A 16,872-nucleotide genomic window follows, 5' to 3' on the forward strand; every position below is an offset into this window, starting at 1 on the left:
AATTGAGTGCTGAGAGCCACTATAGCTGGCACAGAACAGCAGTCATGAGTGAAAGAAGAAAACGCCCCCCGGGGCAGCATTCAGAAAAAGAAAGAAGGCAAAGGAAGCTTTTCTATCTAAGCAGGAAGGAGCTCTCCTGAGATACAGACACAAATGTTCACGGTGAGCCTTCCGGCCCCAGTGAAGATGTGAGTGGTGAGGAGATGCCTGATCTTCCAGTTAGTCACAGTGCAGGTGACCTGGAAGCTACTGCAGCATCCATCTCTCCATCTCAAATAGATGTAACCACGCACATTCCTGAAGAAAAGTGTAGATCAGAGAAGAGTGTGGTGGAGGCACAAGAAACAGCTGCTGCTCAGTTTAGTTCTTTAAGTCTAGATGATCCAGGACTGTGGACCCACTTGAGCAGTAGCCTGAGGGACTTCTTTGTACTGCATGGGCCACAGCAAGTGAAAAACTTCATGTTCCCCAAAGACAATGAAAAGAGACCCCAAACAACAATTCAAAGTTGAATTCTTTAACCAGGTGCTAGATTGTGCAATACAGTCAGTTGAAGAACATTTCATGCAGCTCAAGGAACACAGCAGTATATTTGGGATGTTGTATGATATTCCAAAACTCCTCACTCTACCTGAAGAAGACCTACGCCAGCAATGCAGGGCACTAGAGACAGTGTTGACACATGATGACATGTGCGATATTGATGCAAGTGATTTAGGTGATGAACTGAAAGTCCTTTCAAGATACATTTCAGCAGGATCAACTCCAAAGGCTGTTCTGGAATATATGTGCACAAATAAGTTGACCACCCTCTTTCCAAATGCTTTTGTTGCTCAGTGCATACTTCTAACACTTCCTGTAACAGTTGCCAGTAGAGAACGCAGCTTCTCCAAGCTGAAGTTAATAAAAACACATCTACGCTCCTCAATGACATAGGAGAGGCTGGTCGGCCTTGCAACCATCTCAATAGATAGAGCATGAGCTGGCCCAGACTGTGGACCTTCAGCAGGAAGCAGTTCAAATCTTTGCAACCAAGAAGGCAGGGAAAGCACCACTTTGATTATTGAAACAGATAAAAATGCCAGTGTTTACTCTGCAGAGAAGAAAAGTTACATTTGCTGTTCAGGCATTTGACAGTTAAGTGTTACTTAAAATTTTTGAACAAGGCATTTTAAGTTGTTAGTTCTCCTTTATTGGGGTAGGTAGCAGAGCAGTACCATGAGAGGAATAGAACAGGAAGAAGGCAGAATTGAGACCTTTGAAAGTTTTGGCTCAAGCGAGGGGGCATGTGGGCGTCATTTGAGCTCCCTGCCTCAGGTGCCAAAATGTTGTGGGCTGGCCCTGGAAACGATACATCAGGGAGCAGAATTTCAGTTGGGAGCAACAGGGGGAGCTGTATCTGTCTGGGGAATTTATGAGGCTCCAGGCCTTTCCACCAGCAGGTAAAGCAGCACCAATACCTGAGGGGAGAAGAAGAATTGTCCAAGCTGGGAATCTCCTAGCTACCTCTACTGGATTATTTTCTACAGGACGATATGTCTCCCTGCTGGTTCTCCCTAGGGGACTGAGAGGGAAAGAGGCAGACCTTGCTACTTTAAACTCTCCCTCCCCTCCAGGGGAAATGGGAAACGCTTCCCCGCTCCTTGATTGAATCTAGGAGAAAGAGAATGGCCCTGTCCGGTCCCTCTGCCCTCCGAGCTTTCCATAGTGGGGTGTGTGTCGGTGGGGAGAAGATAAGGCGCCCACGGGTTTCACCCACAGCACCACATTTACATGCTCACACTCATTTTGTTTGACAGCTGCTTGGGGACATAGACACCTTTCACACTCATTTATTCCCTTATCATCTCTATGTCCTGTCTCTCACACAAGACACTATGGTGTCATTTCACCACATGTCACTCTCTGTGATGACATAAAGCCACCAGAATTGTGGAGCATCTCCCTTCCACTTTGATCTGCTTTAACCTCTGGTTACCTCACTCAGTTATCTCATAGAGACTTGCGCTTCCCCAGCAGCCCAGCCAGCTAGGAGTGCTGGGCTAGCATGACCAGGCTTACAAAGTGAAAACCAAGAACAGTTACACAGCAGCAGGAAGGAGGTAGGGGAGAAAATAAGGCACTTTCCCCTGCTAAGTGACCAGTTGATAAAATACAAAAACCATCCTCACCTCACTAAAACTGATGCCTTCCTTCTGCCAGGATCTTCCTCCCATCTGCTGCTTTGATTCCTCTACTTTTACCCCCATATCCTCAGTCCTCCCAACTCCTGGGCCCTGGACATTCCCACTCCCTCCTACTGCCCCTGCTCACTCACTCACCGTGACAGGTCCAGGTCCAGGTCCAGAACAGGTGAGTCTGGCTCCTCCTCACTTGTCATCATCAGCTTCCAGCCCGGGCCAGCAGAGCAACATGCTCCTTTTCCTCTCTCAGCTTACTCCCTCCCTCTCTCTTCTTTCAACTCCACCTCAAGCAGCCACATTCAATCAGCTGGCTCCAGCGCTCATTCCCCTCTCCTTTCCTCCCCATCCAATAAATAAGCTCTGCCCCAATAAAGCAATGAATCCCCACACATCAATTATTCTGGAAAGCAATTAATGCTGCCCTCCTTCCCCAAATCTATGGCTGCTGCCCCACTACCTGTCTGCAGGCCCCTATGCTATGGGTGGCCCATCTCTGCTCCTCTCCTGGGTTTGTAGAAACCCTCAGCCCCCAGCCAATCCTCCTTCTGCATCTGGTCCTTTTACTTCTGTTTCTCCCTCCTCTATTCTTAAAGAAGCAGTGGCTCAGAGCCTGCTCTTCTCCCTCTCCTCTGAAAAAAGCCACGTCTCCATCTACTCAGTTTCTCATTTTGCTTCCTATCCTGAAAAAGCACTAGCAGTGCCTGAGCCACCCCTCTCAGATCCCTTCTTCCCCTCTCTCACCTTTACACAAGACACAGCACTAGGAATGCTCCCTGTGTCCACCTCCTGTTCTCATTGGGGTGGAGGAGGTGACCTGATGTCTCGGTGTTCTAGTGAAGGTGGAACAAATCCGCGGTGCTAACAGAATGATGGGACTATCCCTTCAAACTGGGACAATCTTAGTAAAGCAGGACATCTGGTGACCCTACCTGAGTCAGTAATTCACAAAGGCCAGTAACTGGGCATCATCCCACTAAACTAGTGATGCTGACCCACTGACCTCAGAAAAATATGTTCCTTCACATCAGCCCAGCAGATAAGAGATGCTTAATCAACATCTGCCTTGAAATCATTCCAGAAAGCTAGAGATGAGTCAGTAATGTCAAAGTGGCATAGCCCTTGACACCAGCATAGCAAGCTAGAGATGTTGAGCTAGAGGCCTCTAGCCAGTCACAAGGGCTGAATTAGTGAGCTCACAAAGGTCTGTATCCTGGCATCCATCCAGCAAGCTGTAAGCGCTGAGCCAGTGACATCACAGAGACCTGTCTCTTACCAGCCAACCAGCAACTAGCGGGGTCGCACCAGTGAGGCCACCAATGCTTTGACATCAGTCCAGAAAGCAAGAGTTGTTGAGCAGGAGATAAATTAAGGAGTGTGTGTGTGTGTGTGTGTGTGTGTGTGTGTGTGTGTGTGTGTGTGTGTGTGAGAGAGAGAGAGAGAGAGAAAGAGAGAGAGAGAGAGAGAGAATGTGTGTACAGGGGGCGGGGGAGAGAGAGTATAGCTCCCCCTCCTCTGCTAAAAAGAGGGAGTATTTCCCTTCCTTTCTATCTCTTACCTCTTATATGACAGATGAAAGGAAGACTCAGCATGTGGGAGAATCTGCATTGGGAGATAAAAAGAAAAAGGATGTGGCTCTGTGGGAATGCTTTAAAAATACCATAACAGAGATAGAAAAAATGATTAATGAGGAGGACTTGAGAGTAAACACATTTTCCCCACCCCAGCCCTTGCTGTAATGTGTTCTGATGTGTTATTTATCAAGGACAAGGAGTGTAGTCGGTGGTGGAGGGAGCAGAAGGAGAAATGGGCACTTTTTTCTCAATCCTTTCCAGATGCCAAAGCACCCATTTGAAAATCTGATCCCCTTCTATGAGAGGAAGAGCAGGTGAGGACAGGAAAATGATAGTAGGAAGGGATGGGTTTCAGACAAATGTCTCATTAACTTGTGCACCATTTGCCACTGGCACTGAGTAACTGCAAACAAGAAAAGCATTTATTTCTGAAGGAACCATAATACCTGTTCCAGTAAGTTAGTGTAACAGAGTGGGGAATAACCATTCATAGAACAATTGATGCGCACTATGAACATCTTTGGATAAGGTTGGATGGCTGAAACACCAGGTACAGAACTGCACCCTTAGGCTTAAGTGAAATATTCTTGTTATGAACTTTCATCAGGATTGATCCTTTAACAAACATCTACTGATATGCCCAAGGCAATGTAAAGCTTTACTAACCCACACCTTATCACGCAAAAGCAAATGAACAATATGATTTCATGGAGCATTGTGCATGGTTTAGAGTTTTCTCCAGTGGAGAGTAATAAAGTGGGGCTAGTTGTCAGGGCAAGAATTTTCATCAGGTGTATGGGAGAAGCTAGGTGCTGAACTTGTGTTAATAAGAATTGAACATATAACTCCCTGAAAAAAGCAACGAGAATTTAGTTTGAGGTCTCAGTTTTTCTCAATGAACATGTAAGATATTTTTCAGACAGTAAGGTGATGAAATTGATATTGAAGTGTATTTGCTGAATTAGGGAACACTGTACCTTAGAGAGGAATACTAATCCTGTGGTTAAAGCATTAGTCTTAAACTCAGAAGAGCTGGGCTTAGTTCCTGGTTCTTCCACAGACATCCTTTGTTCCCAATCGGAAAAATAGGGGTAAGAATACCTCCTTTTCTATTTAGGTTCAGAGTTCATGGCAGGGCTGTGTCTTATGATGTTTCTACATTGCCTGGCACAATGGGAGCTCATATTGATTTAGGCCTATGTCCTCCTGTAAAATAAATAATAAAAATTAAAAAAACAAAGAGATGAAGTTTCTCTTTGAAACAACAGGTAAATGACTGAAAATGTTTTGGCAGAAGATACAGGAGAAGGCATTTTACTGTCTAACCAGTCCCTAGACTCAGGAGCCCAGGGGTAGGGAAATGATTCCCCTAAGCAATACAATGTGGGTGGGCAGGCAGTGGTACCATCTACACCAGGGACCGAGGGCCACATCTGAGTATGGAAATTGTATGATGGGCCATGAATGCTCATGAAATTGGGTGTTGGAAGGAGTGAGGGCTTTGGCTAGGGGTGCGGGTTCTGGGGAGGGGCTGGGGATGAGGGGTTCAGAGGGCAGGAGGGGAATCAGGGCTGGGGAAGGGGGTTGGGGCACCGGAGGGTAAGGGGTGCAAGCTCTGGGTGGAAGCAGCGGCATGTCCTCCCTCCGGCCAGGGCCGGCTCCAGGCACCAGCCCACCAAGCTTGTGCTTGGGGCGGCACCTGGAGGGGGGCGGCCGGGCTCGCCCGCCCTCCCCCCGGCGCTCTGGCCGCCGGGGAGAGCTGAGCCCCGGCCCGGGCTCGCCGCCCTCCCCCCGGCGCTCTGGCTGCCGGGGAGAGCGGAGCCCCGGCCGGGGCTCGCCGCCCTCCTCCCAGGGCTCCGGCTGCCCTCCCACCTGGCGCCCTCCCCCGGCGCTCTGGCTGCCGGGGAGAGCGGAGCCCCAACCGGGGCTCGCCGCCCTCCCCCCAGCGCTCTGGCCGCCGGGGAGAGCGGAGCCCCGACCGGGGCTCACTACCCTCCTCCCAGGGCTCTGGCCGCCCTCCCCCCGGCGCCCTTCCCCCGGCCGCCGGGGAGAGCAGAGCCCCAGCTGGGGCTCACCGCCCTTCCCCCGGGGCTCCGGCCGCCCTCCCCTGCCGTGCTGGGGAGGGGGGGGGCGGCCGGTGGCTTTTTTGCCTGGGGCGGCAAAAAAGCCAGAGCCGGCCCTGCCTCCGGCTCCTACGTGGAGACGCGGCCAGGTGACTCTGTGCACTGCCCCGCAGGCGCTGCCCCTGCAGCTCCCATTGGCTGCGGTTACTGGCCAATGGGAGCTGCAGGGGCAATGTGCAGAGCCCCCTGGCTGCCCCTAGGTGTAGGAGGGAAACGGGGGACATGCTGCTGCTTCCGGGAGCTGCACAGAGCCCTGGCATGTGTGGAGTGGGGCAAGGCCCCGACCCCGCCCCCTGTCTGGAGCTTGAGGGCCGTATTAAAATGTCTGAAGGGCTGGATGCTGCCCCCGGGCCGTAGTTTGCTCACCCTGATCTACACTCTGTTTTGGGATTTTCTGTCAAGGAAGGGCAGCTTTAAGTTACTGTGGGGATAGGTTAAATCAACACTTCCCCCAGTGGATGTGACCACATCTCCACTCTGAGTAGCACTGGACACTTTCTGAGCTGTGTTGGTGTCTTATGGGCTCCCAGTGGAGGGGCAGTTGTGACCACTTCCCACTTTCACTTTTGTGGCATCCTCCCTCCTTAGTGGACTTTCCACCTGTAGGGACCTGAAGCAGGTTCTCTGGGTTAGAACAGGAAGATTCTATTGACTTCAATAGGCACTGGATCAGGCCTTGTGTTCATAAGGCAGCGTAGATCCTGGGCTTTGTCTGGCTCATGGACTGTTAAAATGTAATTGTGTTAGTTAAAGGGAGGAATAAATCATGCATACTTCCTCTTACTGCCCTACTCGGCTGAGTAAGACAAGGGCACAATCTTGCCATAGACCAGAGAATCAAGGGATGAATTTTTAGTCTATGATTCAGTGGCACTCATAAACATGATCTCGTAACCATAGATGAGATACAGAAACCCAGGTGATTTATTCACAGGGATGGTAAACCATTAACTTCTTTAATAACACAAAATATTTACCGAATTAAGACTGATTTTATGAATCTTCCTAGACAGCAAAAAGACAGTGTCTATAAATGTCAAAGCTGAAGCATTGAGGAGAAAGTAGAGAAAACATAGGCTGTGCATGCTGAAGTTAAGTGACTAATGTGGAATCTAATAGGTGTGATGGCATGAATGCATTTATTTCCATTTTATTTTTTAAATTTAAAACATAATACATTTGTAAGTGATACACAAAATACTGTACAAGAAGATTACAAAATCACACATAAAAACCATAGTTCCCTCCAGTTTTTTTAATGGCATGGCTCTGTATTTGCTGGTTTAACTGGGGGAAGGAGTCAGGTGGGGGCAGGGCCTGGGGTGGAGCGGGGGGGTTGAGCACCACCCCCGGGCCCAGAGGAAGCCGCTGCCTATGATTGATTGCCTTAGGTGGCTCCCTGTTCAGCTTTCTGGCTTTTGTGGATTCCATTCTTAGGGTACATCTATACTTACCTCCAGGTCCGGCGGTAAACAATCGATCTTCTGGGATCGATTTATCGCGTCTTGTCTAGACGCGATAAATCGATCCCGGATCGATCCTGGAAGTGCTTGCCGTCGATGCTGGTACTCCTGCTCCGCAAGAGGAGTACGCGGAGTCGACAGGGGAGCCTGCCTGCCGCGTGTGGACCCGCGGTAAGTTCGAACTAAGATACTTCGACTTCAGCTACGTTATTCATGTAGCTGAAGTTGCGTATCTTAGTTCAAAGTGGGGGGGTTAGTGTGGACCAGCCCTTAGGCACCTAACTGTTGCCATACATTGAATAGGGAACCTACATGCCTATTCAGGCAGATAAGACTACAAAACAAAAATACTTCCCAGTGTGAGGTAAATTAGGATTGGAGGGAATACTGATTATTTTAGGATCCAAAACAATAGAAAGTCCTATCAGTTCTGTGAAATGTTTCATGCCCAAATATGTGCACAATGGACATTCAAAAATCAGATACATTAGATGAGTATTCAACACTCCATTGCTCCAGCACATATAATTGACTTGGATCTCTACTTTTGTCATTCTGAATGGAGTCCAGTGAGTTCTAAAATGTACTTTTTGTTGTATAAGCTCCAGCTGTAGGTGAGGGTTGAAGAGCTGAAGTTTCTGTTAAATCTGAATGAACCTGTAATTGTACAGGACTTAAGCCAGAGGCACTGTAACCTAGGAATGTGCTAAATAAAGCTGTGCTAAGTTTGGATCCATGGGGTATTATTCTATTATTTCTCAAGTTTATCCAACAAGCCGATTTTCTAGGTACCCTTTCCAAATTTTAATGCACCCTCCCCCCCCGCTACTGCTGCTATAACAAGGGAGTAGGATCACTGGCTAAGAAATAAAGTATGGGTGTACAGGGATCTATTTGCATTAATGGGAATTGTGTTGCTAAGTTCCTGCGCACTGTGTTGAAAACCCATTCGGTTTTTTTGGACTGTTATATAACTCAGGGTTCAGGAAAAATCACATTTCTGTAGTGAATTCTAAAAATGGTTGTGTACAGTTTGAACCTCATGATAGCTATTAAAGTCAGTTGCAATCAATCATCTAAAGTTCACACAAAGCCTTGAAAATTTAACGCTCAGAATTCAATATATCGAAATTGTATAGCCCCACGGGACAGAGAGAAAAAAAAGGTAAAAATTTTTCATATTTCAAAGGCTAACTAATAAGCAGACTAGTTCTGTCACGTATGTTTGTGAGGTTGCAATCCACATGAAAAACCCTGGGTCAGAATGTTTGGTGGCTCAGAGAATTGTTAAGGATACAGAGTCTTTTTCACTTAAGTTAGTGGTTCACAACTGGCAATGGTCAGTAATGACCAGAAATCATGATAATCTGATGACGGTTGCTGTAAATGGAGCATGTAAAACTGATTAGTGGTTTCAGCCTGATTCCTAGCTATTGTACCGACATCACAAAAGCCACTGCTGTTTTAGTGATGTCATCAGAGGTTGTAGGCTAGGATGCCCTCAGTTTAGGAATTGGCAGGTAGAAAGAGGAAGAACTGTCTTTCACATATTTTGTTTTAACAACTGTTAATAAAACATGTTAAGTGTTTACATATAATTGTGTTTCAGGACTTGAAGCAACTGTAAGTTTTAAAGCACTCCAGTTCACCTTTAAGATAATGATGCATGCTAAGGATAGCTGCAACTATACAAGGAAAAATGGGCTATTTCTGTTGAAAGGAGAGTGCTTTACAATGTATTTTATGATTTTGATAACTAACAGTAGAAGTGAAGTTTGCATTTGATTGGCTATTCTGTCGCTCATATACAGAGATATTTAGGAGACTGCAATGCAGTGGAAAGGCACAATGTTTTTAATGGAAACCTGTGAAGGCAGCAAATCTCTATAACAGTCTTCAATGAACATAAAAGCAAATCTGTCTGTACTGAATCTTTTATTCCCATGACTATTTCTACTGTCCTCCTCCTGGAGGGTTGAAAGAAAAGTGTATTTCCCCCCCTAAGGAAATAACAGTTTAAGAATTTGAGGTATAATGTAACTTTTCAAATGATAAATAAGTTAAAATTAACTGAAATCTTGTGCATAGGCACATTTGAACATATATTTAATTCCCCACCCATTAGTCTTCATAACTGAACGTTCTCCTCCAACAAAAGCCTTAACTCTGCTCTGTAGTGACACTATGAAAGGAAAAAAAATCTAATGTGTCTTTAACAATCAGTTTAATCTTATCTGGGATCACAAACACTTAAAATGACTCAGTCATAATCACATTGTTTTTGCACGTTGTCACTACAGAGCAGGGTTCAGGTTGTTGAGTGACCTAACTATGCATTTCCATATGGTAAGTTGTTTAGGTTTCTTTTAAGTTTAACTCTAATTGTGTATTTCCTGGGTTTATAACACTTGGTTTGGGGATAATACAATATCCTTGCAATGTATTCGACCTTAAAACTACTGATATAAAGTCAACCTTCCTTATCCTTAACTCCATTTTAACATCAATTTTTTTATTGGGAATTATTAAATGATAATGGGGATTTTAAGCTTTCTCCGAAAGCATCTGGTATCATTCATTGTTAGAGATATGTTGCCAGATTAGAGGACTCAGTGGTTTTTTCTGATATGTTCTTCAGATGTCAAATACGCAAAATATTCATGTGAAAAAGTGCTGTCACTCAGAGCCAAGTATTTTTGTTTTGTAATCTTATCTTGCTGAATATTCAAGGTAAGCCAAAGGCACCTCATTGACATTGGTGCTGGTATATTTACAATTCTTGTTTTTTTCTTTCCAGGTTTTGGCTTTGGTTATTCTATTATAAAGGGCCCAGTTAATGCAACAGTCCTAGCTGGTTCAGAGGCCCGGTTTAACTGTACTGTGTCACAAGGATGGAAAATTATCATTTGGCTTTTAAACGGGAATGCTGTTTTCACAACAACTCACGCTGGAGGAGCTGTTGTAACAATGCCTCGCTTCACTCAGCAAAATTATACCAGTGGTGAGAATTTTACCTCAGAGCTGATCATCCACAACGTCCAACAGAACGATTCTGGTAAAATAGAATGCAGCATCCAAATTGGTGTCTCCAACAGCTATGCCTTTCTTTCTGTGCAAGGTGTGTATGCCTTTTCATTTTTGTCACAGAATTTTTATTAAATTATACTTAACAGAAATCCTGTGGCACAATGCCAAAATTACCAGTCTGTATGTGTATCGACTTTCAATGAATGCCCTACGCCTGCTATATTTCTCATCTTGAAAGATGGATCAGTAATTTCATGTACAGATTGGCATTCCAGAGGCTGCCACTGCAAAAGACTTCAGTTGTGCTCACTTTTTCCTGTAGCAGCTCTTACTCTGTTTTGGGTTGTGTGAAAGTGCCAGAAGCCTGTATCAGTGCTGCCAGCCATCAGTCAAAAACAATCTCTTTTGGCCAAAGTCTTATGGATTTTTTTCTCATTTTTGTACATAAAACTTCTTTTGCATTTAAAGTAGAGCTTCTTCCTACTGTCTGACCTAGGAATAGTCAGTCTCCACCCAGTTTGTGTTGGGGTTTAGCCTCTGAGTCACGAGGTGATATCCTTCATGTGACTGCTGCTGTACACTACAGCTTCCAGGATACAGTAAACCTTTCATGTATATCAGACATCCTCTCTGTAGGTTTCCTCAAGCATCATTATTAAGAAAGTGCATCCAATAAAATGGAATCTTCCCTCCATCTACTACTCATTTGTCCAAAAAAGAAGAAGCCTGATGCCCAGAGCATTACCTTTCTATAAACTTTCCGTGATAAACCTGAAGAACATCTCTAAGAGGTAACAGAGAAATAAAATCCTGATGACACATGGTCCTTTAGCTGGTGCAGGAGATATTTCAGTATGGCCAAAGAGTGACACTTCCAAAGCTTTCATTGGTGGAAAACTAAGTCTAGTTGTAAAGCCAAAATGGACTATAACATGGCCAAGAAGCTGCAATGGCTCCACATTTATCTCATGTAAACAACATCCCTATGTTTTAGGTCTTCTATTTTATTTTAATTATTTTTTTAACTTGCAAATTTCAAAATATGATTGATTTTTGGTAGCAAAAGATTATTTAAAACTGGCAATAAGACACCATTGCAGTTAAATATTCTGAAGGAACGAATCATCTTTTCCCCCACAGTTAATGGATCTTTGTTCATCAAAGATCACAACTCGGCAGTAAGAAAGAACGAAACAATTGAAATTGTTTGTGAAGCCTTAGGATGGGCTCCAGCTCCAGACATGACCTGGATGATAAACAACTCTTTTGTAGATAAGTCCAGGTATGTCACTAACCACAGTCAAGGTTCTAATGATCTTCACAATGAAGTGAGCACCTTAACTTTGACTCCGATGGCCAATGAGACGCTGACTTGTTTAGCTTATATAGAGGCACTCCCCAAGCCCCAGAATGCAACTGTAACCCTTATTGTGCAGGATTCTCTTGCAGGTAAGTGAACATTCTCTATACTATGCCTTTTTGTTTTATTTTGAAAATCTTTTATTCCAATTTAAGCAACATGACACCTGCAAATGTAACAGAATCAAACTCCAGTAAACAGTACAAACATCACATAGTGTTAAATTCACTCCTGTCAGGGGCGACTCTAGCTTTTTTGCCACCCCAAGCATGGTGCTGGTGCCTGGAGCCACCGTTGACTCCTGTGCCGAGCACCAGCACAAGTCCTGAGCATCACTAAATTCTCTTTATTTGGAGCAGCACAAGGGAAGCAGAACTCTCCCTAATGCTTATTAAGGGCTTCATTGCATACAAAATTGGATTTTCTGCCTTTTGCATGATCTCACCCCATGAATTTAGGCACTGAAAAAAATTGATTCAGGCGATGAAATAACAATAGATTTCTATCTGTCAGTCACATAAACATCTTTCGCTATGTCTTGTTTGCGCAGGACTAAATCCTAATGTGAAATCCTGGCTCTACTGAACTCTGAAAGTTTTGCCATTGACTTCAACAGAAGTAGGATCTCACCCCTACACTCAACCCAAAGTAAACACTTGTGCACAACAGAATGCACCCACAAGGTTACACAGCAGGCATGAAGCTGTTCTGCCATTGCAGTTACGGCCTAGGAACCATACTGTGTGTGGTACCCACCGTGCTTCCTCCTGCGGGGTGCTGGCTGATCCATCAGCCATGGATGACTGTAGAACTGTGGCATTCTAGCCGCATGCACATTCCCAAGCTTCACTCCAACTCAGAAATTGCCATGCTCGATCAGACCAGTGGCCCATCTCGTCCAGTGTCATGTTCCAGATAGTGGCCAGCACCCAAACATATTGCTAAGTTCCTGGCCTCACCAGCAACCTGTGGCAATTAATCCCACAGCTTAATATGACCACGATGCCAGGGGAATCACCAACCAGCTGGATAAGCTGAGCTGCCACCTGCATTGTGCTGCCTGAGTAGCACAAAGCCAGCGGCGCTAGGGGCCAAGATCTGCAAACCTGTTTTTGAGGTAGTGATGGATGGTTTTCTTTTCCAAGCGCTAGCACAATAAGAACAAACAGGACTAGATCCTCAACTGGGGCTAAGCAGCGCTTGGTGAAACAGAGGGAGGAGGCATGAAAATGCCCTTTTTGGCCCTTCAATCTTGGGAATTATCTAGCCGTTTGTTCCCAGTGCTGTAAAGCAGAGGAGTTTCAAGGCTGCTGGAATTAACACCAGCTGCTCATGGTCTCTAGGGGCTGTTACAAAAGGTGAGATTACTGGGGCATAAGGACACTTTTTTCACCCTTCCTATGGTGGGAGCTGGAGGAGTGGTGTAGAAGCCCTTATGGTGACTCTGTGCCACCCAGAGTTTCCCCTAGGCAGAGGAGGTCCTTAAATCCATGTTTCTTTTACAGATTGGGTGAGTGTGGAAAAAAGGAGCTGAGTTTTTGACATCAAACTGACAGCTCTTTGACTGAGTTGGCACCCCTCGGAGTGTTATGTGATATGTGACCCATTCCGTGTTCTGAAATGGGTGGCGCTGGCATGATGTACAAAAGGCATTCAGATACTACAATGACGGGTGTGGTATAAAAACCTAGATAAATAGATAGGCAGATTGGCTGGGCCTTTTACTTTAGTGTGAGACATTGTTAGCAAGTTTCTCAGGACTACTTTGTAATGCAATTGAAAAAGGCCATTTTACTAGTTTTAATAAGACTTCCTCTAAGTTAAATTGCTTCTAATTACTGACTAAACAAAAGAGATCTGTCCTGAGAACTTAATAAAATCATTACATTCCCGGCCTACTCATTCTAGAGCTATTGAGGCATCCACTCACAGTTTCCATAGTTACATGCTGTACATTAGAAGAGGAGAAAAACAGATGTCACAGACACAATTAGTACATAATTAGCGATCATATAGGACCATCATGCATTCCTCTTTGGGAAAATGATTATGCAGTAACACACTAAAGATTTCTTAGCATAGGCATAGTTTGACGTCTACATTTGGAGGGGTGGCTCCAGTCAAGCCAATGGGACCGCGTGTGGGGGTGGGGGCGGGCAAACTCTGATTTGGGGGGTCCGCAACTTTTACCATGATTTCAGGGGCTACTTAGGGAACTGAAAACTCTAATGTTTTTGCAGATAATAATTTAGAAATATCTGACAGGAGCACTGTATTGAATTCCTATATCAAGAAAGAAAATTAAATAAATATTAGACCCATTCAGCTCTAATACTAACATGTTCTGACATCTTGTGGCAAGTCGCTTATGGGACACTGGTTAGGTGTAAAATTGTAATGTATATTTCTACTCAGATACCCTTACTAAAGTCAGAAGGGACCATCGTGATCATCTAGTCTGACCTCCTGCACATTGCAGGCCACAGAACCTTACCCACCCACTCCTGTAATAGACCCCTAGCCTCTGGCTGAGTTACTGAAGTCCTCAGATCATGGTTTAAAGATTTCCAGTTACAGAGAATTCACCATTTACACTAGTTTAAACCTGCAAGTGACTACTATGCCCCATGCTGTAGAAAAAGGTGAAAACCCCCACGGTCTCTGCCAATCTGACCCACAAGGCAGATACCTGGGAAAGAATTCTCTGTAGTAACTCAGAGCCCTACCCATCTAGTGTCCCGTCTCCAGCCATTGGGGATTTTTGCTACAGGCAGTCACTGATGGGCCACATGCCATAGTGGGGAGTCCTGTCATACCATCCCCTCCATAAACTTATCAAGCTCAATCTTGAAGCCAGTTACGTTTTTTGCCCCCACTGCTCTCCTTGGGAGGCTGCTCCAGAACTTCACTCCTCTGCTGGTTCGAAACCTTTGCCTAATTTCGAGCCTAAACTTGTTGATGGTCAGTTTATATGTATTTGTTCTGGGGTCCACATTGCTGCTTAACTTAAATAACTCCTCTCCCTCTCTGATATTTATCCCTTTGATGTATTTATAGAGCGCAGTCATATCTCCCCTCAGCCTTCTATTTGTTAGACTAAACAAGCCAAGCTCTTTGAGTCCATTCCTCAGATCATCCTAGTAGTTCTTCTCTGCACCAGTTCCAGTTTGATTTCATCTTTCTGAAACATGGGAGATCAGAATTGCACACGATATTCCAGATGAGGTCATTTGATCCTTTATTTCACTTGTAACATCTGAAAGGAGAGATGGCCAAAGTAAGGATTGCTAGTTGAATTTCCTAGTGTTTTATTTAATGTCCGAGGCAAGGCATCACATAGTGTTACATTGGGCCTGGCCCACAGGGATTTAACTAATCTGTCGGTTAGGCTATGTCTACACTAGAGGCCTTACATTGCCACAGCTATACCGATTCAGCTGCGGTGCTGTAAGATCTCTTGTATAGCTGCTCTATGCTGACGGCAGAGAGCTCTTCTGTCAACATAATTAAACCACCCCAACGAGCGGTGGTGGCTATGTCAGCAGGAGAAGCTCTCCCACTGACATAGCTCTGTGCACACTGCCACTTATGCTGGCAAAAATTATGTTGTTCAGGGTGGTGTTTTTTTCACACCCCTGACTGACATAAGTTTTGCCAACATAAGTGGTAGTCAAGTATCAAGGGGTAGCCGTGTTAGTCTGTATCCACAAAAACAACAAGGAGTCCGGTGGCACCTTAAAGACTAATAGATTTATTTGGGCATAAGCTTTCGTGGATAAAAAACCCACTTCTTCAGATGCATCTGAAATCTGTTAGTCTTTAAGGTGCCACTGGACTCCTTGTTGTATAAGTGGTAGTGTAGACATTAGAGAGACTAAGGTGAGGGCTTCCTCACGCACAATTTAGCAAAATACTATAGTTCCCCTGGGGCTGCAGTCCCTGGGACAAGCAGAAAGATCAAACAGGGAAGAGATTAATTAAACTGCCAAACTGGGAAAAGCAGATGATAATGATGACAGCAGTTGAGATGGGGAGGGGGATGGAAAGGAAAACTGGGAAGTCTGTGGGTGTTTATTTTTCACACTGATTTATATGGAAGTGTTAAACCATACCGGCAGCAGCTGCTCCAGTTCCTTACAGGCACATTCATGGTGTCCATAACATACTGAACTATGAGTGGTTTCAGAGTAGCAGCCGTGTTAGTCTGTATCCGCAAAAAGAACAGGAGTACTTGTGGCACCTTAGAGACTAACAAATTTAATTTTAAATTTAAATTTGTTAGTCTCTAAGGTGCCACAAGTACTCCTGTTCTTTGAACTATGAGTGACAATGTGGTACAATGCCATCTTGCAGACACCGCAGGTAACTAGTAGGAAGTAGGCTAGGCTAGACACAGTCAGAGGGTATATTTTCACAGTAGCTGGGAGGGAGGTCTAATTTGCAGCACGGGTAGACAAACATACACTAGTTTTGCTCAAGCTAACACCTAAAAATAGCAATGTGGCCCGGGCAACACGGGCAGTGGCTTGGGCTAGCCCCTTGAGTACGTATCCAAGGGATCAGGCGGGATTGTACTCAGGTGCTAGCCCAAGCAGCTGCGTGTGTCATTGTGGCCACATGGCTATTTTTAGCAAGAGCAGAGCTAGCGCATGTACATCTACCCCCACTGGGATTTACGCCGCTGCTGGGTAGCTGTACCCTTAGAGTTCTCTGAGCCAGACACTGGATGCAGTCTCATCCATTACGTTGTTGCCATCACGTAACAGCTTTTTACTGAAACCTAAGACTCCCCTCTTCTTCAAGAATACTACAGTCAGTCTGTTCTCATCCATGTTATAAAAAGAAAATCTGCTGTGTTTTGCACACAACAGTCTCATTTCGCCCTCTGCTAGATTATACAGAAGATCTCTTGTAATGGATTCTAGTGATACACAGTAGGAAGTACCTTTCCTGCTAGTTCCCTATCAATCCTGAAAGATGGCTGTGCTCCACTGCAGTGAAAATTCCACACAAATCTCATCTTAAACAGAAGAGTCAGGTGAAAAAGAAATGAAGGAAGATGATTCCTTAAGCAATGCACTTTTTCAGGTTTATTGAAATATCTGAAATTATCCTGGGCACTTTACTTGTAAGACTTGTTTCAAG

The 16,872-nt window shown here is 44.9% G+C and overlaps 1 protein-coding gene across 5 annotated transcripts in view; it reads left to right on the top strand.

Annotated features, from left to right (window-relative positions):
• The window catches only part of IGSF5 (immunoglobulin superfamily member 5), a 50,497-nt gene that overhangs the window by 8,019 nt on the left and 25,606 nt on the right, over window positions 1-16,872 (top strand). For all 5 annotated transcript variants that reach the window (XM_024100530.3, XM_024100531.3, XM_024100529.3 and 2 more), the window contains 2 exons: window positions 10,138-10,458; window positions 11,508-11,816. In XM_024100530.3, coding sequence (XP_023956298.1) covers window positions 10,138-10,458; window positions 11,508-11,816 — 630 coding nt within the window. The remainder of the gene's footprint in view (window positions 1-10,137; window positions 10,459-11,507; window positions 11,817-16,872) is intronic.

Source organism: Chrysemys picta, chromosome 1 (assembly GCF_011386835.1).
Source record: "Chrysemys picta bellii isolate R12L10 chromosome 1, ASM1138683v2, whole genome shotgun sequence".
In the NCBI taxonomy this organism is placed as follows: Eukaryota; Metazoa; Chordata; order Testudines; family Emydidae; genus Chrysemys; species Chrysemys picta.